The 22066-nt window shown below is 40.6% G+C and overlaps 1 protein-coding gene across 3 annotated transcripts in view; it reads left to right on the top strand.

Annotated features, from left to right (window-relative positions):
* LOC130182690 (protein turtle homolog B-like) overlaps nucleotides 1-22066 on the top strand; it is a 124952-nt gene that overhangs the window by 76803 nt on the left and 26083 nt on the right. For 2 of the 3 annotated variants that reach the window (XM_056397787.1, XM_056397790.1), the window contains exons 7-17: nucleotides 1269-1414; nucleotides 5428-5570; nucleotides 5814-5954; nucleotides 6045-6161; nucleotides 6694-6844; nucleotides 9242-9365; nucleotides 11504-11679; nucleotides 13740-13966; nucleotides 17282-17366; nucleotides 20458-20622; nucleotides 21583-21628. In XM_056397787.1, the coding sequence (XP_056253762.1) occupies nucleotides 1269-1414; nucleotides 5428-5570; nucleotides 5814-5954; nucleotides 6045-6161; nucleotides 6694-6844; nucleotides 9242-9365; nucleotides 11504-11679; nucleotides 13740-13966; nucleotides 17282-17366; nucleotides 20458-20622; nucleotides 21583-21628 (1521 nt within the window). The remainder of the gene's footprint in view (nucleotides 1-1268; nucleotides 1415-5427; nucleotides 5571-5813; nucleotides 5955-6044; nucleotides 6162-6693; nucleotides 6845-9241; nucleotides 9366-11503; nucleotides 11680-13739; nucleotides 13967-17281; nucleotides 17367-20457; nucleotides 20623-21582; nucleotides 21629-22066) is intronic. The other variant, XM_056397788.1, reaches the window with a different exon arrangement.

Raw genomic sequence — 22066 nt, 5'->3', positions numbered from 1 at the left:
ATGCAGTATGCTCTATGGTTTAATACTGTTGTCTCGCATTTTAAAAGGGGCAATCCACAGATTTTACACATACAAGTAATTTTACTTGTTACAAGGAGTACCAGGAGTACTCCAAAATCAGAAAAAGTTAAATGCTTTGGCAACAAAGAACCACTGGTTTAATGTTCAGCAGTGTATATGTTGTATGTTTTAAATTCGTCATATGTTTTTCTGAGGAATCACGATCTGCAAAGTAGCCTGTCCAGTATTTCCGGCTGTCAAATGAATGTACTGCAGTGGAGTAACAATTCTGCAGTGTAAAGCACTGTAGCATAAAGTGGGAATACTTGAGTAAAGCAAAAGTACCTAAAAAAAATACTTTATTACAATGCTTTAGTGAGTGTACTTGATATCAATAGTCAGAAACAGTAAAAATGGCTGCCAGGAGATAAATTCACAGTGAAAGTCTATAACCCTGTTTAAATAAGTATTTAAATGTTGCACTTGAAGCTAGTTCCAGACACTTCAGTTCTCCAGAGGCCTTCACACCTGAGATCTCACAATAGTAGTGCACCTTTTTGTAGGATGAATGTGCTGCTGAAAAATCTGCAGGCACTGTGACGCTAAGTCAAACATGAACATGGATCTCTGTGATCCCCTTCTACCATTGTGTCAACACAGAGCCCCTACGAGCCAGATGGGTCACATAGTCTTTAAAAGTGTGAAATCTCTTCAATTGGTAAAGTCAACACCACTATCAATAAGTCTATCACCCACACTCTGGCATATACTAATGATTTTGTGCTATATAGCAGTAACTAATAAGCAGGGGAATACTGTGATTTTCAGCTGCCTTTCAAGCCCACAGACTCTGAAACCAACTGCTCTACTCTGAATCATAAATCAAACTGAGCAACATTCATATAAAAGTCAGAGCTACATATCCACTGGGATATGAGCAAAAAAGGGCATGAAATTGTGGCACTGGCCAAACATGTTGTCATCATCTACAGAGTAGCGTTGCATCATATAGCAGTGGCAGTATACATGTACATCTGTCATAAATATTCTCCAGTAGATTGAAAAAAAGTCTTGAAATATTTTTATGCTAAGAAAGACACAAAAAATTGAAGCTTCAGTCTGGAAGATCGCTTCTATAAAGTGTTTCGCACACTGTTTGAATCTTATTTTGAAATACAATTAGATCCTCCGAGTGACACAACATCAGATCAAACACACCTGGTTTACGGAGCCTCACACTGACGTTTTCAATGTCTTCATCTTCACAGTGACCTAAAGCGCAGAGTCAGTATTCTCATCGACGGTTCCCTCATCATTGCCCAAGTCAAGCCAGAGGATGCTGGGAAATACACGTGTGCTCCTAGCAACAGCCTGGGCCGACCACCGACTGCCTCTGCCTACCTAACAGTGCAATGTGAGTGCCCTGGCTTTTTTCTCTTTTTTTTTTTTTGCACTTTATCAGTGCTAATCCTTAAATTCTGTTCATGTACATTTTGAATTTATCTCTTTATTCCATTTTACTTTGCCCTTTTACTAAAGCGGCCTCAGCGCTGTCATCATTTATACCTTAACCTGAGGGCTGATCATGCTCTGGGTTTAACAGGAAAGAAACTGGGCAGAGAATGTAGAGAAAGATGCTGTTAAATAGTTTTCCTGTGTGTGTGTGTGTGTGTGTGTGTGTGGTGAATAAAAGCTAACAACACCTCCTGTGAGTTCACCTTTTAATGAACATGTCAAGAAATTGTATGTCAGTTGTACCAGTTGAGAAAATCAAAGGTTGTTGTGTGTAATTAATACCTTTTGAAAGAGAAACAGCTCAGCCAACCTTCTTTTACAGTGCTATTAACCTATTTTCTCAATCAGCCTCTCACTATGAACAATGTGGATTGATATGAACACAAACTTCTCTACTTAAGTTGCACTACTTGAGGTGGGAGGGGCAATTAGAATGTTTTCACAGGATTTTTTTCTAAACTTTAACTTTGATTTTAAGTTTCCAGGGGCTTTAAAACAAAAAGTAGTATCATCTATTTGCTCACAAAAAAATCATTGGAGAATGGTGAGGTCATTTTCACTCAAAATAAACTCATCCTGTAGCATTCAATGCTTCTTACCAGGGTGTATTGGTGTATACGTTCTCTAGATCAAAGGAAATCAAACATGACACCAATTTTAATGGAGTAGTAACTCAACAGTGTGATGTCTGAGAGAACCAGTCTTTATCTCTACACGCTGTTAAGACGGGGCCCCAGTTCCAACCAAAGACTTAACCATTATTGGGATCTGGACTCTCTACCTGTCTCAGTGTTGACCCAGTCCTCAGCCAAACACTTCAGTCCTCCCCAAACACCAATACACTGTCTTTTTCATATGTTTGCTTTCAGACTCTTCCTGTCTCCCTCCCTCCCTGTCTTCATCTCTCCTATGTAATCATTCACATATGTATTCACATGCACCCCAACACATCTCTGACTTTCCCTGCCTTTGTCTTCATCATGGGTCTCTCCCTCTGTATTTTCTCCTCCTATAAAACACTTGCTCGCTCCATCAGTCTCTCCCAGCTGTAGAAACATGAGGTTTGGTGAATTTGTCACCTCAGAGAAGCATCTGGCTGTTATTTGGAGCAGACCTGCAGGAGCAGGTCCGGCTTTGAGATTCTAGCCTCGTCGACCGGTGCCCGGCCACTGACAGTAGTCAAGGCAACAGACATTTTGCATTCCCTCGCTCTCCTGCCTCCTTCGATGGCTGTACATTAGATTGTGTGATGTGTGCGTGTATGTGTGTGAGTGTGTGTGACGAACAGAGGCAGGCAACACCAGTTGTGAGAGGGAGGGAGAAGTCAGCGGGAGAGGATTACATCATTGCTGTAAGACCGGCGACTTTTCTCTGTCAGACTGCGGAGCACTCTCTCTGTCTTTCTGTCCTATTCTTCCTCATCTTCTCCTTTTGTTCCCTCTTCCTCCCTTTATCCCTCTCTCTCAGTCCTCGACATCTGCTCTCCTCCATTTATTTCATGCCCTTTTTTCACGCTTCTGCCTTGTCCTGCTTAAATCTCTCTCCCACCCTCTCTTTTCCTCTCTGTCCTCCCTATGTCTTTTCCCTAAAGTGCTTGCCAGTGAATAACTTCCCTAAAGCATCTTGCAGTGTGAAACAGCGTGTCGTGAGCGATAGCGCTGTCTGAGGGCTATATTTAGAAACTTGGCTGATACTCTTGTCTGTGGTGCTGGTGGCAGCGTTCCTCTGGGCTCTTTGTGGCTGAGCGCTGCCAGGCCGGTGGTAAGGGCAGCGGTTGTAGTTCAAAGTTGTTGTTGTTCTCTCTCCGTGCTTCAATCCCTCCATCTCACCATGTCATACAGTCACTCGCTCACTCTCTCATCTTTCTTTTGTAACGTTCACAGTCACACCGCCTCATCTTCCTCTCTCCTCCACCAGCTCCTCTTCACCTTACGTCATCCAGTCACATCTCTCTCTCTCTCTCTCACCTGTCCTCTTTCCCACGCTCGTTCTCTGCCTCGCTCGTCCTTCCTCTATTGCTCTGCTGATAGCACCCACCCCTCCTCCTTTTCCCCCTCGTCCTCCTCCTCTCACTCAGACCATTTCTCTTCCTTATCACTCAGTGCCTGCTTTGAAGCTCTCCTCCTTGACCTCATTTAGGCACCACGCTCCTCAGAATTCAGAATTTAAGAAGGAGAAGTTTTAGCTTCTCCTCCTTTTCCTCCTCTTTCCTCGATCCGATGGATGGACTTTTTCTGGTGTGCCTGTGTTTGCCCTAAGGGTGTAGCTCGAGCATATTGAATTCCAATTATTTAAGACTTAATGTACAGACGGAAAAATGTGAAAGGAGAGGGAGTGATGTGGAGCAAATATACTAATAAAACTCAAACAAATCAGAGCTGATCTGATAAGACTGATTGAGGTGAGGATGGTCTGGTGTGATGTAATGTAATGTGATTTTTTTAGACTGTCTATAACTAAATATGACAGTAGCTCCATCCATCCAACCTTAAGCTATACTGCTTATCCTTTGAGGGTCACAGGGGAGGGGGTGAAGTCAATCTCAGCTGACATTAGGCGAGAGGCAGGGTAAACCCTGGACAGGTTGCCAGACTGTCACAGGGCTGACATATAGAGACAAACAACCAGTTGCGCTTCAAGCTGGTTATCTTAGCTTTGCATAAAGACAGGAAATAGGTGGTTACACGCTGGTTCTTTGCAAAGGTAACAAAAACCCAACAGTACCTGGTAAAGCTAATTTACACGTTATATGTTTAATCTGTACAAAAACTGAAAATTAGCTAGATCCATGTTTGACAGACATGTTAAAATCAAATCAGCTCAAATCAATAAATTTGCCCATTTAACTCTCTGCAAGTGAATAAATGTATTTCACAGCATTAGTATTAGCATTAAATGCTACATACAATGCTACAATGCTACAAGAGGCACATGGTCAGAATTTTCCAGGATGTGAGCTGAAATTTTGAATATAACATTTAAGTTGAAGAAACACTTTAGTTATATATTTTCCAAATTATCCATACACCTTATCATATACTTAAAGAATCTTATATTTAGTCTTTTTTTTTGCCATTTAGCACTATGGATGACAGTTGGTCACTTTAGTCCAGACTGTCCACACTTGCTGCATGTGTTGTGATGAAGTTTGGTACAGATGTCCATGTCCTCTTCAGGATAAATTCTAATAATGTTGGTGATCCTCTATATTTTCCTCCCGAAATTTGAAATTATGATCAGATACCTGCCAAACAAACGACATTCAGCTGTACTTTGTAGTTGGTGCTAGTTAGCAAATGTTAGCGTTGTCATTGTGAGCATGTTAGCATGCTGGCGTTGGCTCAAAGCAGCACTGTGCCTGTAAGTACAGTCTCACAGAGGCGCTAACATGGCTTTAAGTTTGAATAGATCCCTGCTGGAGTTGTCTACGTTGTTTGATTTATTTAAGCATCAAAGTACATATAAACAAAGTTAAGATCATTTATGCATAAAACACTGCATTCTTTGAATTCCTCTCTCTCTTATTATACCATTCTTTTTGACATGAGCCGACTGGAGTCAGTGTAGCACACATGCATGAGAGCAGGTTGTAGTGAGATTTGATCATGTTAAAATCTTGTTTGGTTTACTATGTGTCGTCATGTACACCATGCTGCTCATTTAATTTCAGTCGGCGAATAAAGCGGATGTGCTGGGGGTTTGATTGTGTCCCTACAAACACACAAATACACAAATGCTGCTCTGAGACCAGCTGTGCTCCACATAAATTCATTTATTTGTTTTATGATGAGCCTACTTCCCATAAACTATGTAATTTCCCAATCTTCTCTACAGAGCTATTATAATCACCAGGCACCAGACTGCAAAGACATGTTTTACCACTCGGTTTTCTCTCTCTGGGTTTTTCACCAGATCCTGCCCGTGTGGTAAACATGCCATCTGTCATCTACGTGGCCATTGGTCTGCCTGGCTTCATCCGCTGTCCTGTCGATGCCAACCCCCCTGTAACTCTAGTTAAGTGGAAGAAAGATGGCCTCCCTCTGCGGATAGATAAGGTGAGCCAGTGCAGTGCTGCAGCTTTGGTTCCTTTCACTTTACCTCACCTTAGACTGGGAACAAGTGGAGCATGTCTTCTTCCCTTCATTTCCTGTGTTTTCCTCTCTCTTATTGAGTGAAAACTCCAGGACTTTTTTATTAATTACCAAGTGTGAGTTATTGACAGGAGTAATAGATTATTGTTGGCCCTCTAACAAAACATTATACTTTCTTACACATTGTACCTGTACCTCCATCCACAGTACCCTGGTTGGAGCCAAATGGACGATGGGAGCATCCGTGTGGCAGAGGTGACAGAGGACTCCCTCGGCACCTATACCTGCATGCCTTACAATGCCCTGGGTTCCATGGGATGGTCCCCTCCCGCTCCCCTGGTGCTAAAGGTATGTGCATCCAGGAGAAAATGCAAGGTTACTCATGCAGCTCATTAGTTTTTGCTTTAACTCCATTTTGTTCTGTTTCACTCTGGGCAGGACCCTCCCAAATTCTCAGTGGTTCCTGGAGGGGAGTACAGACAGGAGGCTGGAAGAGAACTGGTCATCCCCTGTGAGGCTGAGGGAGACCCCTTTCCCAACATCACATGGAGGAAGGTTAGACCCCCTCAACGCTCTACACTCCCGCTCCGTTGTATATAATTTGTTCACCAAATGTTCCATGTCATAATCAGCGTTTCATGATACGTTCCTGTGTTTTCCATTGCTTTCTCAGATTTTAATTACTCAAACTTCTGTTTGTCATTGTAATCACATTTTAATGATGTCTATAAAATACGCAATCAAGGAAACATATTAGATTCTCTCAATTGTTTGCGTAATTATGAGGCATGTTTAATCTTGCTCATTGACTATTGTGTGATGAGCTATTGTTTTTGTCTCCCACTTAAGAAATTCAGAACTCATCATTCTGTATAATGAAATACTTAAGTTAGATATTGAAAGCAGTATTATTGCAGTAGATTTGAGATTGAAGACTGGTTAGTTTTTAGCGGCTGGTAAACTGTTTGTATGTTTGGCCTTTCTTCAAAGTTGTGAATTTTTAATTGCATGTTGCCAGCATTGTGTACCTTCCTCTGTATCTCTGTCTTTGGCTGACTCTATCTTTCCATGCCTGGGTTGACTGCAGGTCGGAAAGCCCAGTAAAAGTAAGCACAATGTTCTGCCCCGAGGCAGCTTACAGTTCAAGTCACTCACTAAGGAGGACCATGGGGAGTGGGAGTGTGTTGCCACCAACGTTGCCACGAGCATCACTGCCAGCACGCACGTCCAAGTCATAGGTAAAAAACATGTACATGAACGCACACACATACATATAGAAGCAAGTACATGGTGTACATTCCATCAGATTCTCTTTATTTAGCAAGTGCTCTTATCTGCCATTAGCTAAGCCCCATCCCCCCTCAGTTGATTTTGCTACGCCTTTCCAGCCCTCCAGTCTCTCACAGCACATAACAGGGTCATTTTAAACAATATGGCTCCTTGATTTCAGACACAGGTCGAAAAAAGCAGCTTTCTTATTTCTCACTATTCTAACGTTCAATTTGCATGCTGAAATTACAGCTCGTACAGTCAGATTTCATCAGCTGTGGCTACCTTGCTAATTAAGCTAATGTTAGTTTTTTGAAAATGCAATCTAGACTGTGCTATCATGAAAGGGTTTTTTATGTAACTTGAACCCTACAAATTGACCTGGTATGAAATGTTCACTAGTCATGGTACAATACTATGGTAATACTGGTTTTTCATCGTAGGCACTTAACTACTTAGTCAGACAGGAGCAGCTTATGTTAGAGTAGTTAAACGCACTGCTTTTTCCATTCCTTATACTTTTGCTTTTGTGCTTTGAGTTTGGGAAAAGGTACAAAAAAAAGAGGAGTTAACAGGAGTGGTAATAACATTATGCACATACTGGATACTTTCGGCAAACAAGTACATTCTAATATAACACAAAGTCAAATAATTGATAATGAGTAAAGTTTGGTGTGTGAGATTGACAGGTGTTGTTCACAGGGAGCTCCTAAACGCTCAGGTAGGTCCTCTGTGAAACACAAGACTCGCTTTGTCGTCAGGACACAGGGAGATGAGGAGGGTCAGACGCTGGTTTGGAATCAGGGCAAACATGAAACAAATGAGTTACCTTTGAATGAGTCTCATGCTGACCCTCTTCTGAAGCAAATTATGGAGACGTGTAGAGGCGAGCCTGTAAGACTCACACTTTGTCCTATTACAACTCCTTGAGCCCACTACTTCTACTGAGAACCCAGTCAAGGGCACTCTGAATGAGGATGTAGGACTACAGAGAAAATAGTCTAACTTCTCTTTCTTAACCCTCTCCCTTGTTTGGAGAAGCACTCTAGAAAGAAAGCTGTGAGTATTTGGGGTAGAGTAATGCCACTTTTTCTGTAACACCACTTGAGCCATGTGACCAAAACATGTCATTAGACACCTATCTCATGGATCCTGGAGCTCCAGTGGTCAAAAATAAAAATGATACAAGCTTTATGCTCTTTGCCAAAAGGGGAACACTTCATGTTTTTTAGAGTGGCGTCACTCTGTACTTATCACACTCATGGTTGAGTTCACCTTCCTCCTTCACATTCATGCAAAGTGTTTCACCATCTGGAGACAGAAGGTTATCATTTTATTTTTAAAAGAACAATCCAACATTTTGGGATGTACCATAATGTAAATAGGTTTGTTTAACCTGTAGTCACATCATAATGTTGAAAGGACAAGTTGTGGTTTTTAGGGAATGCTACATGCTATTTCCTTCTGACTTCCTGCACCTGGCCGCTGTTCTCCAGCAAATTGTTATAACTAGTTACAATAGTTTTGAGGTTTAGAGGTGTAGCTCATTGTATTTATGAACTTGGGAGTGAGCTGTACAACTAAATTGTGTGATAAACGAGATAATGAAACATTAGATGGTGATCAGCAGTAACAGGGTTTGCATGTCTAAAACTACATAAAGCATGAAACTGCTTGGTGGCGGATACTTTTGGACCGAAAGTAGCGTTTCCCAAAGGAGCAGGAGTGTTGGTAGACAACTCGGGCATCCTGAGACTCAAACACAATAACAACATAGTAGAGGCTGTAGTGTAGGGAAAATCATTTAGCATGGATTAGTTATGAAATGTTGAATATCTAAAATATTGGAACGCTTCTGGTAAACGCAGTCATCTGCCCTGTCGTCAGTCTTTGTCTGCACTGACCACTGTACTTCCTCTCTGGATGTGAGCCACTTAAATCAGAGCAGTACAATGACTGTATTGAACTGGCTTCTAATTGGCTCCCTGTTGCTTTGGCTCATGTACAGTCCCCAAACAATGGAACTGGAAATTAGTATGCTTTTTTTTCTATAAAAATGCATATAAAGCATTTTGGTTGGGCTGGGCTTATTTATATTTGGCAGGTAAAAGGCTAAATAAATGAATTTTGGACTACATTTTTTAAGATTACATCATGCAGATACTGTCTATTTCCTTCCTATTTTCTTTTTTCTTACATTTAAACGTTGCATTGGGTTGCTGGCCGCTGAAAAATACATGATTGGGTCCAGCTCACAATAAATTTCTTTGACAAGTAAAATTAATGTACTGTACCACAGCAGGGCCACTCAGTAACTAATGTGCCCTTTTAACAACACCATCTCTCACTGCTTTCCCTCCCTGCAGGCACAAGCCCCCACGCCCCCACCAGCGTCCACGTGGTGGCATCCTCCACCTGGGCTAATGTGTCCTGGGAGGCAGGCTATGATGGCGGCTTCCAACAGACATTCTCAGTCTGGTATGGCCATGTGTGAGTCATCCCAGCATGCTTTGCTTCCTGCTTTTTCTTCTTCCAATACTTCCTGTGTTGTTTTCTTAAAAATGTCTTTTCTAGGGTTGTGTTCAGAACAGTTGTGAAAGCGTAGAGATGGAAATACATGGCGGCCCAGTGTGAGTGAGTTTTCATCTCTAATCTTGGGATTTCTGGAGGAAAAAATTCCGTTGCAACTACACTGAACATGACCCAAAGCTCTCTGTCCTGCTGCTGTCGCTGCTGCTGCTTTGCCACTGCTTGACTGGGGGAAATGTCCTGGGGTGAAAAGTTTTATTTATTTGACGACTTCAGATTTTATCACACACAAAAAAGGGAAGAGTTTGGTGGATCTAATTTGCTGCCACCAATGTGTATTTCACACTGTACAAATGCTTTTGTTCAGCTGATTATAGATCGTCTTCCTTCTCTCTATCTGTGTAGTTAATACTCAATCAGATAGAACATATTTAACAGTGATTTGTCAGCTCAACTTGTCTGCTCAACTGGTTCCTGCTAGAAGAAAACAGTGAAGAGTACAGTTGAGTTTCATTGCAGTTCAATTCTGCTGTTCATATGCAAATTAAATACTGTATGAAGTGGCGTATTAGGTAAGGTTAGATCACTTCACACACAGTTTTGAATATTTTTTAAAGCAATTTTACAGTCATTACACATCAGTTTTGTATAATCACTGGAAAAAAATGGGACGGTTAACAAGAAACTTTCATGCTGGGCTCTGTGTTACATTTCATGTTGTGTGTGAGGGAGTGTCTTACATGTGTGTATTGTTTTATGGCACAAATAGAGACCACTTCTGCCTTAATTACTTCTATCATAATGAATTTAATATTTATATACCGAGACGTCATGAACTAGTCCAGAGGATCAGGGTGCAGCATAATAAGCCCGACTCTGGTTATTGTAACCCATCATGCTTTATTAAACCAGCGAAGGAAGCGCAGAGCGGAACGAATAAAAAATAAATAAATAAAAAAACAGGCTGCAGTTTTAATTAATGATATTCATACTGACGGCAAACATCAGTGAGTGATGTTCGCAGAGCAGCTTTGGGTTGCATCCATCTCAGTGTCATTTGTCAGGTGAGCCATGACAGTTCTGCTGTTATATAAAAGAGGATTTCAACTTAAAAAAATGTTTTCTTGGTGGGGATGAAGAGTGGGTTTCCAAACACTGTCCAAACCTTGCTACCACAACAGAAACAGATTGACCCAGTTGGATATTATTAAATGAAACACTACAAAATATTACTGTATGCATACCAGAGATTTTACAGGACTTTTTAAAGTCAATTGGGACACATTGTAGAACATGTTTAAACTGTATTAGTATGAATAATTTCAATGGAGGCCTACATAAGGCTGAGTGTGCACTGTGCATCTGTATTATGGAAGAAAGAACATGATATATTTAGACAGTGCATAAGACCCTATAAGCAGATACCAAGTAATGTACTATTGCTTAAAAACTCTAGAAGCCTCACCTATTTAATTTTGTGGCATGGTGCAGCTGTGTAAATATTTCTAATGTCTCAGTTTGCATTACTTTAAAATGACAATATGAAGTTGGTGGTGTGTTGCATGACAAATTCCCTGCAACATACAGTAAGTTATATCTAAGCATAAAGAAACTACTACATTACAGTAAAACCAAATGCATTCACAGTACAGTTGTTGCAGCTGTTGCATGAGTACAGTTTTCTGCTTTATCTGGTGGACAGGTGCAGTCAATGCTGAATGTGTGGATGGCATGGGCAAACAGCAAACTGCAAAGCTGAGCGCAGCATGGGCTTATTACCATCAAGTGACAGTCGTGTTGTGAATGATGTGAACGGTCAAAATTCATGGAGAAAGTGTTTGTTTCATAATGTCAGATCACTGATGGAACCAGAGTTGTTGCAGAAATCACATTGCATATTGCAATGATGACCATGATTCTGAGAAAGGAACTTTTTTAAATTTTGTTTTATATTTCATCAACATGAAGTCAGTTTTTATCTGAATCTAAAACAAAAAAAAGCAACATGGCACTCCTATTATCTTCCTCTCTACATCCTAATTTATGTATCTAAATCTTTCCTGTCTGTTCTCTCGCCTCTCTTCCTGACTCCTGCACAGGCTAAAGAGGGAGCATCTAGGTCCACATGACTGGGTTTCCATACCTGTGCCTGGAGGCCATGACTGGATGCTGGTGCCTGCTTTGGAGCCGGAGACAACATACCAGTTCAGCGTCCTGGCCCAAAACAAGCTCGGCACTGGCCCCTTCAGCGAGGTTGTCACTGTGAACACATTAGGTGAGTGCACTATCGCATCTATCTTTTTCACATTAAAGTGTTTTTTTTTTTGTGCTAAATTAAAGTTTCATTGATTATCATGTTCAGTTTTAGAAAGATGGGTTACATCCTCTTCGCTGTAATTTGCATTATGACATTTTTATAATATCATGATATGTTTTATAATAAAATTTGAATAATACTTTCCACTTCTTTTGATGAACCTAATGTTCCAGATGAAATTAGTGCTGCAGTTTCTGTGCTGTAAATGAGGTCTGACACGTTAACGGTTCATGCTCTCAGTTCCGGAATATCCACACAACACCCTGTGTGTGAGAGTTGTTAAAAAAAATTCAGCTGCAGAGGATCATGCAGATGTTTTATAACCTTCATTTTCACATTTTACCTTCATGTCTGCAGGTGTTCAGTCAAAAAATATCACAGGCAGCAGAAACAAAAATATAAAACATTTATTCCAGAGAGGAGGCGGTCACTGATTCTGGTTCAGTGAACAGTCCTAGATGTTGTTAACCCTCCTATTAGCCACTGCGGGACAGTCACTGAGTAATGACTGAATGGATTAGTGAACATTTTCTGATTTTAATAAGATGCTTCACCTATAAAAATGATAAAAATCTTAAATTGCCACGTTAAAGTAGTTATAGAAAATCTTTAATTGTGATTTTTCTGACCAATATTGCGTTTTATATTATATTTAAAGCTGCAGACCTGGATTTTACTTTGAATAAGAGATGGCTGTACCAAACATTATCACTCTACAGTGATAAAATCAGAGAGAATAATGGTTCTTTTTGTTAAAACCAGGCAGAAAGAGAAAAAAAGAGAAATTCTATGTAAACTTGCCCAGTGTCCCATAGAAAAATTGACCAGTCTAGTTCACATTTATTCTGATATTACATTAGCAGTATACTTGATATGACCATGATATTAAAAAATGGCGTTATTTATTGATAACAGCTATACTGTTGGCCATTTACACAACTGCTGATCATTAATGTTCATATAAACTCTGGTACAGATTGGTGTTTCTTCTTCTTCAAAACCATCTTTGACCAAAGTATGCAGACAGCAGAGTGCAGAGAAACAACATTAACCAAACAACAGCCAAGATTTGTTTTGTGTTGTTTTGCCAACATACAGAATTTACTTGTGACTGTTGTCATTATAGGCCATGAAACCAATGGTCAGTTCAGTAGTTCACTGGCTCCAGCTTCTTAAAAGAGTTAATTGGTCAGCGCCTTTTTTCACAGTATCTCAGATGAGTCTAAGAGGCCAAAGACCTTTATTGGTGATTATCTAAAATTGCATTGTAAGAGCTATCTTGTAAAAGCTTTAACTGGTTGGTTCAGTCACTTGGTTGAATCATTTTGCATTGTATCATTCCTCACAGCAGTGAGGGAAAGGGACATTTATTAAGTGTAAATGAAGCTGTCACAGATTGTTACTTAAAGATAAGTGACATGCTGAAAATTGGGATAACTATTCGCGCTGCATCACCTTCTGTGTCAGCCAAGGAGCAGAAGCAGAGAAGACAACGCATTCAGCCCTGGGGCAGCTTGTTGTCTTTTTCTCCTGTGAAAACCCTTTTGACAAAGTCTTCCATCATTTATTTGCACGTCAGATATCCTGACACAACTTTTAGGACTTAATCTTACTTTTGGAGAAAAAAAGAAATGTTGCTAATATGTGTTCAGAGAATCCAGAGTGAGTTCAATTATAAAAGTGGGAATAAACTTTATCATATCCGAGGAGGATAATGAGCAGATTGGATAGCAGCATGTGGGCCAGAAGTGGACTGTCAGGATAGTCATAGCTGGGATATGAGCTAGCAAGATGAAATGTTTATGAACTGGTCTTCAATGATGCAAGGATTCAGAGCTGATGTGTGAATCTTATGAACGTTAGAGATGCATTTGGTATAAAAGCGTAATCACATCTAGTCACAGTTCAAGATACTTGTACATGTCAAAGTGTGAAGTGATTGACTTCTTTCGCACTGGTGGAACTACTCACTGAATATGTAACTCACTCATCCTCTCAACCCTGATGTGCTCTTTCAGTATTTCCTATAAGTACCCCTGAACCATTGGTGCTGCTTACCCCACCACGGTGCCTCACAGCCAATCGCACGCAGCAGGGCGTCCTGCTCACCTGGATCCCACCTGCCAATCACACAGCACCTATCCAGCATTATGTCATGGAGTTCCGCCTAGGGGAACGATGGGAGGTCCTGGACGACAGCATTCCTGCTGGGGAGACGGAGCTGCTTGCTCGAGACCTCATCCAGGTAAAAGACAGGACAGGGACTGTGGACTTTACACACAGTATCACACAAGACCTACATCTGCCAGCTGCAGGCAAAATGGGCTACAGACACATCTGGGACATAGTGGTGGGTTAAACACACCTTTCAATTTGCAGAGAAGATGTTATACACCTCTTAAGACTCTTAAGTCTCACTAACTAGGTCTTACTAAGGTCGTACTCTCATAGTTTTGTCCATTGTGACTTTGCTGTCTTCCATTGTAGAGATTTGCGAAACATAACTCCAGCATCATGGCATATGCAGGGCACGCAGCACAAACCCCTTTAGGCTTTCCACATAAACTTTGACATAAATATTTTCAAAAGTTTTTCTGAAGGTTTTTTTTTAAACAAAAGTAAACAGAAAGTAGAGCCCTAGATTAGCTGTTAAATGTGAAGTGATATATTTTCGGGGCAATTTGCTGGTTAATCGAGGTTGCTGTTTGGTTAGCCAGCTCCCGGTCTGCCTAACAACAACCATGCATTACTTATCCTTTTATATATACCATGATTCTATTTCAAACGAAGACCCCTATGTAGTTAGCTGTAATAGCTAACTCAGCAGCTTAAATGATCTGTTAACTTTCATTTGGACTCAACAACAAGTGTTTGAAATGATTTATTTAAAATCAAAGGGAATTTGGAAAGCTTTATGAGGCTCATGCTGCTGGCAAAAACCGTAAGGCAGTAAATCTGGTATTAACATGTTATGCTATGATATAATATGATATGAAATGATATGATACTTAACAGATCTGACTGTTTTAACTTGTTGCACATGAACATAACAACTGAATCATCCATCCATATTAGCTATACTTGCAGACAATTTAAAGGCACCAGTTACCCTAACCTGCATGTCTGTGGACTGTGGGAGGAAAGTGGAGCACCTGGAGGAAACCATGCAAACGCCACACAGAAAGACCGTGGCCTAATAACTGAATCAAAATACCTAACTTTGTTTGATATGTACTCGAAATGAACTCCTCAGTATGAGGCTATGTTCACCCTGCAGGCAAAGTTGATTTGCCTTCCAAATGTTTGCTGTTAATGCTCTACATTTACCCAGATTAGATTCAGCATATTTATAATATTGTGCTGCCATTTCCACCTTGGTTGTCATAGTAACAGTACACGCAACTCAGCTCACTTTCCGACCATCTCTGTGGGTTTGACCGCGTAGCAATGAAACCCCTGTATTTATTTCACATGTAGCATGCAGAACACCTGCATGCACCAAACTCACAGCTGAAACATGAAATTCAACACAGTGTCTCAATATGAATTATGAATACAACCATTCTCACTACAGCAAAGGGAAATCAACATATCTTTACTGATTTATGAGTTCTGACACAATGCTTCTGTTTCAGCATCTCACATCTTGCTCATGTCGGCTAATTCTCCACTCATGACATGTTTGAGCTTCTTTCTTTAATCTAACCACCACTTTCAGCTCCATGCAGATGCTTTTATGTCTCCTGCCATTGCACAGCAAACACCCACACACACACTTCTCTCCAGCTCTCTCACCACACACACACACACACACACACACAAACACACACTTACACACACGCAGCACCTAGCTTGTATAACTTTTCTGCTGCAAGTCTCTCACTGCACCAGGAGGGATCCTCTGTTTAGTTGTCACCATATGTGAGTTTGTGTGAAAGTGGTGCGATGTTTGCTATGAAACACTTCATCCACATTCACACACAATCCTCAGTCTTTTGCGACAGTGTAGGAGACAGCTGAGCTCAGCCCACAGCATATGCATCAGAAGGTTTATGGGTGTACAGCTTAGCAAGTGTTGCACCCAGCTGAAGTGTCCTTGAGCAAGATGCTGTCTGAATCTCCACCATCTCTGGAGCTGCTCCTCTGTTTCTAACCCTGCGCAACCAGCATCAGTGACACAGAGATTCTGTACGGCTTAATGTGTCTTTTCATAATGACTTAGTCATAGGTGATTTATTCATCTCAGCCACATTAATCTTTCATTATGATATTCACATAATCAGCTCATCCATTTTCTATTGAGATTCTTGTCGTGACCCTTTCTTTTTCCCTCTTTTACATATTGTTCTCATCATCACAGAACCACTTGACGATTTTTAACATTAGTTGAAAAGCCACATGAAATTTATTTGCTTTCATTTATTAAAGTTTATATCCTTCGGCTGCTTGAATGAAAAGCAATTTTAATTTAAATCAGTAAACTGTCCTTTTTCCTTTAAGAGTACTCCGCTGATTTATCATTGCACTTCTTTAACACTGTCAGACTAATGTTGCACTGTTTAAAAAAAAGAATCAAACTCATGTCGTCTTTTTTATACATTCTTCTTCCTTGTGCAACGTGCATTGCAATCATGGACGTTGACTGTTCAGAGATGCACATGTGCTATGCTAATAGCTGCTAAAGTAGCCTGGCGCCTCTAGCCTCAAGCAGAGATGAGGAGCGGGCTACAGAGGTCTGGTGAGCTCACTTCTTTCAAACGCCACATCCCCAGATTTTTCACTTGTACTCTTCAGACGCAGCTGATGCTGATTCAAGTGACATCACAGTTATCAGACTTCACACAGCTCCCTCTGGAGACACAGGGACACGGACACAAGGCTGTATACAACTTTTTCACACACACCGATGTGTAAAATTAGATGTACTCACTACATACTCAGTACACCACCATAACTCTGCATTATGGAGATTTACAATGTACAAATAAAAAATGAAAAATAATTTTTGAAATTGAAGCAGCAGAGGTTAAGATATTCTGAAAATGCTGGATCCTACATTTCCCATAATGCAAATTTTTAGCATCTTCTGTAAGAACTCCCTGTCTGGTAAATGCATATCTTTCAAACTCTACACCCCTCGTTTGTAATGCAGGATTTCTGTACAATCAAAGAGAACCCTGGTGACATCACTATGACATAATCAGGGTTATTGTTTCAGAGCTTATGATGAGTAAACTGATCTTGTGGTTGTGTGTGTGTGTGTGTGTGTGTGTGTGTGTGTGTGTGTGTGTGTGTGTGTGTGTGAGAAAAATTGGTGATGTGCCCTTTAGTCAGAAAATACCAGATTCAGTTTATAATACCAACTGACTCCATTGTGCCTGTCATGTTGGAATGATCCATCTCTTCATTTACTCAAAAACTCAGCTACACTATTTATTTCCAAAGCCTTGGAGGTTCAGTTGGCTGATCTTTGGAGAATCCTACAGCCTGATCCAATCTGACATGAGATCCTGATCCTTTACCTTCTGATGTTTTTACATGTCTTTTCTACTGCTCGTAGGAGGCGTGGTATGAGTTCCGTGTCATGGCTGTCATGGATGACATGATCAGTGAGCCCAGCAATGTAGTAGGCGTGTCCAGCACAGGTAAGCCATCACATACATATGTCTTTGAGTATAAACGCGTGAGGCTAAAAGAATAAAGGACAGATCTTCTGCTTGAAACCCTGCTTGTTGCCATGAATTCAGATTCATCCTGACAACCTCTGGCTATAACCTGCATACATAACCTCAGGCTATCTGAACAGTTCTGAGCTGTGGAGGGGCTGTAGATGTATTGCACACGCAGCAGCTCCAACTTTACATTTTGCTCACTCAGCACTATTAAATTTAAGCTTGCTTTACATGCACACTCTTTTGTAGCATCCTGAAAAGTATGACATCATCCTTCTGCCTGTCTCCCACAGATTGCATTGGACTGCTCTGTGCTTTATTAAAGCTAGTCTTTTTTTGGTCTCAAATCTTAAAAGTCAGTTTGCATCTGAAATTAAACCCCTCAAAATGTGACGTTGCTCCCCCCCTTGCAGAGGTCACTGAGTACACATCGTTTGGTAAGAGCAGCTGTTGGTAGGTAGAAGATTTGCTTAGGCTCCCTCAGGTATCTGGTGGCACTCTGCTGCCCCCCACTGGTAAAGCTGGAGAGCTGTGCAATGAGGTGATCAAAGGCTCCTGCTCATTTCTCCTTTGACTGCTATTAATTTCACTGTTTTCTCCCTGCATTTTATCAGTGAATATCATGCTATAAACATGATGTGGATACACTGCCCTTTCAAAGAAAGGTGGTTTTTGGTTGATCAATTATTTCATATTTCAGTATCGCTTGAGGTCAAATACTTTGCATTTTGCTGTATCATGCTCCCCTGCAATTAAACCACTCTAACTAGTTAGACACATTGTTGTTGACACATTGGACCCCCCAGTCCTCACTGAGTGATTCGTCATCATGCAGGACACTAATAAAGCTCCAGTGTTAATAAGTGAGGACAGATGTGAGGGTTAGTTGCTCTGTAGCAGGAGTTTAAGTAGCTGCACAGCAGAGTGGGTAGATTAGCTTCAGTTTTCATTATTGTAATGATGATCTTGTTCATGCACAACTGTTCCAGACGCATTCATTCTGGCGATGATCCATCCCTGACTGTAACAAGCTGGAGCTCACAGCATCAGGAAGAAATGCAGCATTAGAATATGGTACAGTGCTGCATTTACTCTGGTAATCTGAACTGCAGTGGAGCTGAGTCTATGACAGCTCTGCAAACAGTGCAGGCTTATGTTATGAATGTTCATCAAAGGACAAAACACAACAGTATGCAGGCCAAATGGCGGCTTCTCAGAGCACTTCTTATTTTAATGATGACTGTTGCTAACCAGCTTTCCATTCTGATACTCCACTATTTTGCCATGAATGTTTAGTGCGCAATCAGACTGAGGTAGCAAACAAGTATACAAAGTGGTCTGGTGGCAACAATATAAAAGTTCCTGTCATTGTCTTATCACAGTGACAGGCCTTAGTACAAGAAAAAAAAACAATAAAAGGAATTTGTCACCATTTTGAATGTTTTTAAAGATCATTTCATTTTTAAAACATTATTCACATTACAAACATTATTTGTTTTATGTTTTTATAATTGCATCTTTACACCAAAATTGTACTGTTTTGCAAATGATCTGTTGACCCACTTGCAATGCCTTCACAGCCCACAGGTTGGGAACCACTGATCTAGATAATAGGTTGGAATTCTAAGTGAAAGTCAGGCCCAAGCAGAACCGGCACATTAAAGTATTCAATGAACCATGTATCAGGTTCCCTGGATGTAGCACTATAACAACCAAATACAAACAAGTTTCTATGGCTGTTTTTTTTTTTTATGCATGGCCTTGTAATGGTATCTCTAACTATGCCTGACACAAGGTTCTCTCTCTCTGAGGATGTTGCTGCTTCAGCTTTATAACTGACACTCCTTCAGACTGTAGAAAATTTTGCTTGACTGAAGGAGCAACAATTCTATCTACTCTTGTCCTCCGCTGTTATTTGAAATAATGTTTAGATAGAAGATATGTATCAGTCATTATAAGAGCACTGTATTATGGGTCAGATAACTGTAATTATACAGTGTTGCTGCAGCCAAGGGGCATATGTACAAGCCCTCCTGTGTCTGTTGTTGTGTCAGGCAGGAGGGATGGGGTTGAGGTCACAGCTGGTTTTCTACTGTATCATGGTGAGTTCCCTTAAAGTCAAAAATGTGTTGACTGTAGTGTTTGAGCTTCACTGCGCAGGATGATGTTTTCACACATATCTGCTGAAGGAGGAAATGTCTCTGAGCTCACCTCTAGTCTCAGTTCAACATGTACAGTCAAGGATGATTTTGTGACATCAAAATTAATTCGGAGGCCAATCGTGGTCCAGTGAACTGAGACGGATGTAATGATGTGGAGACTTGCAACCTTTCAGATATAGTTCAAGTGCACATATGAGATGTGGCTTAATTTCAATGATCTCAGCAGAGTTTATCTTGGGAGTAAAACATTATTTGCTTCATTTTTCCAATGCAGATACTTTTGAAAAAAAAAAAACATTCTGCTGTGTCATCATGGCATATACCCTGAGGAAATGTCCATTTCATGTCAAAAGACACTTGCAGTAGTAAAGGTCAGCTCTGACATATTTGAATCTTATTGGATATGGAAGGAATTTTGCTTTCAAAGGCCCAAAGGGCGAAATCTGCAGGGACATCGATTGGATTGGGCTTCTTGTTTTGGTTTGGGAGCAAATGGAAAGAAAACATCAGAAAATCCTGATTCAGTTTGTGAACTCACATCATTAAAAAGCCGCCTCGTCAGAGCACAGTGTTTTCTTGCAGTGGAAAGTCTGCTCTTTTGCACTCACCTCACATCTGCACCTTAATCTCATAGTAAATATCACCTCCTATTCCAGAGCCAGAAAATTAGTGTTGACATTAGCGTTACTCTTGGGGAGTGCCATATCAGAAGTCTAGTGAGCAAACTGGAGTTTTACATTTGTTTCTTTATTGTTTGCTATATTTAAATAATGTTCCTTCTTGCTGCATTAATCACCCCCCTCTTAGTAGATCACCTCTGTGCCTACATACTGTATGTCTTACTGCGAACTGTCATGTCCCCCATCTGTACGTCGCTGACTGTTTTCCTCCTCACATCACAGACTTCTTCCCTCCTCCAGAGATGGTGGAGGAGCGTGGACTGGCTCGGCCTGTGGTGGCTGGCATTGTGGCCACCATCTGCTTCCTGGCAGCAGCTGTCCTGTTCAGCACGATGGCTGCCTGCTTCGTCAACAAACAGCGCCGGCGGAAGCTCAAGAGGAAAAGAGGTGATGGGAAAACACCTCCACAATCACTAGGCATATTTTAAAGGTCCTATATTTTAGTGAGATGCCCATGTCCATGTCAGGTCTAGGTTTTATATTAATACTGTGAAGGTATCAAAGTGCTCAGTCCACAGAGAAATGCACACAGCCTGTATTCAGAAACTGAGCCGTCAGGACTTCTGTAACTTTGTAATGTCACAACAAAACAGTTATTCGATCACTCAGAAAACAGTCAGCCAATCAGAAGAGACGCTCAGTGAGGAACTTAAAACTTCTCATGGATATCAAAATGTTTCTTCCATGTTTTTGCATTTGGTACTTCAGGCATTTCATGGTGTCTTAACAAAAACAACTGCCATGCTGTTTTATATGAGCCATTTCCGCTTCAGAACCAACAGTGTTTCCAAACAGGAAAGACTAAAAGTTGCTTAATGACTCTTCAGAAAGCAGCCATGTCAGATTCATTATATTTTATGTTTTTTTGTTAAAGTGATGTTTGCATTCTACTGTTATTCTGTCACTGGGTCTCAGATCCTGCCTGAGGGTTGGCAGCAGCAACACTGTTGTGTTTGGAAAATCAAGCTCTTATGAAGCTTTTATGTAAATGTCTTGGATCAGTGTTGTTTTTCATGAATACCAAAAAGACATTTCCCTCATTGTAAATAATGAGGTGCAGAGACTTTAAGGTCTGTTTGAAAATAAAATTCATCCCTGAATTTGAAATAGGTCATTCACCCCCTGTATTTATACTGCCGTCAGCTTCAGTGGTTACAGTCTGCCTGAATGCCAGGAAAGAGGAAGAGGAACTCATTTGCTTAGATAGTTGTGAAATTATTGATGGACATCTTTGCTGTGTATCACATATATATATATATATATATATATATATATATATATATATACTTATACTGTATGTGCATGAATATGTGCTTTAATGGTCTTTTTTCCTTCTTCATCTTCCAGACCCCCCTCTTTCCATAACACACTGCAGAAAAAGCATGGAAACTCCGTAAGTAACCCCTACTGCACATAACACATAACAGAGTTCACTGTTACTTTTTCCCAAAGAGCAGCACTGCACAGTATTCTACAACAAAACCACAATCAAAGAGCACAACAGTCAGGATTCATTTTCCTCACGGGTCTGACCATCATCAATAATCATAGTTTCCTGTCATCCAGTAGAATTGGATTCAGCAAAGCAAAGCACATACTAAGATTTATACAGTACTTTTAACCATAGAATGTAACATTACTCACATTAAGAACTGATTTTACATTCATACTGTATATATAATAATAATAAAAAAAAACTTAAACAGAGATCAATGCATCCTATTGATACCTAAATGACAATTTCAGACATTTCGGACAAAAAAAAACAAACAACAAACAAGTCACAGTTTTTGAAGGTAGGTTGTTCCAAGCATCAATCCTCTGTAGCTTT

This window comes from Seriola aureovittata, chromosome 15 (assembly GCF_021018895.1).
Source record: "Seriola aureovittata isolate HTS-2021-v1 ecotype China chromosome 15, ASM2101889v1, whole genome shotgun sequence".
NCBI lineage: Eukaryota > Metazoa > Chordata > Actinopteri > Carangiformes > Carangidae > Seriola > Seriola aureovittata.
This window is presented reverse-complemented; position numbering and strand designations above follow the sequence as displayed.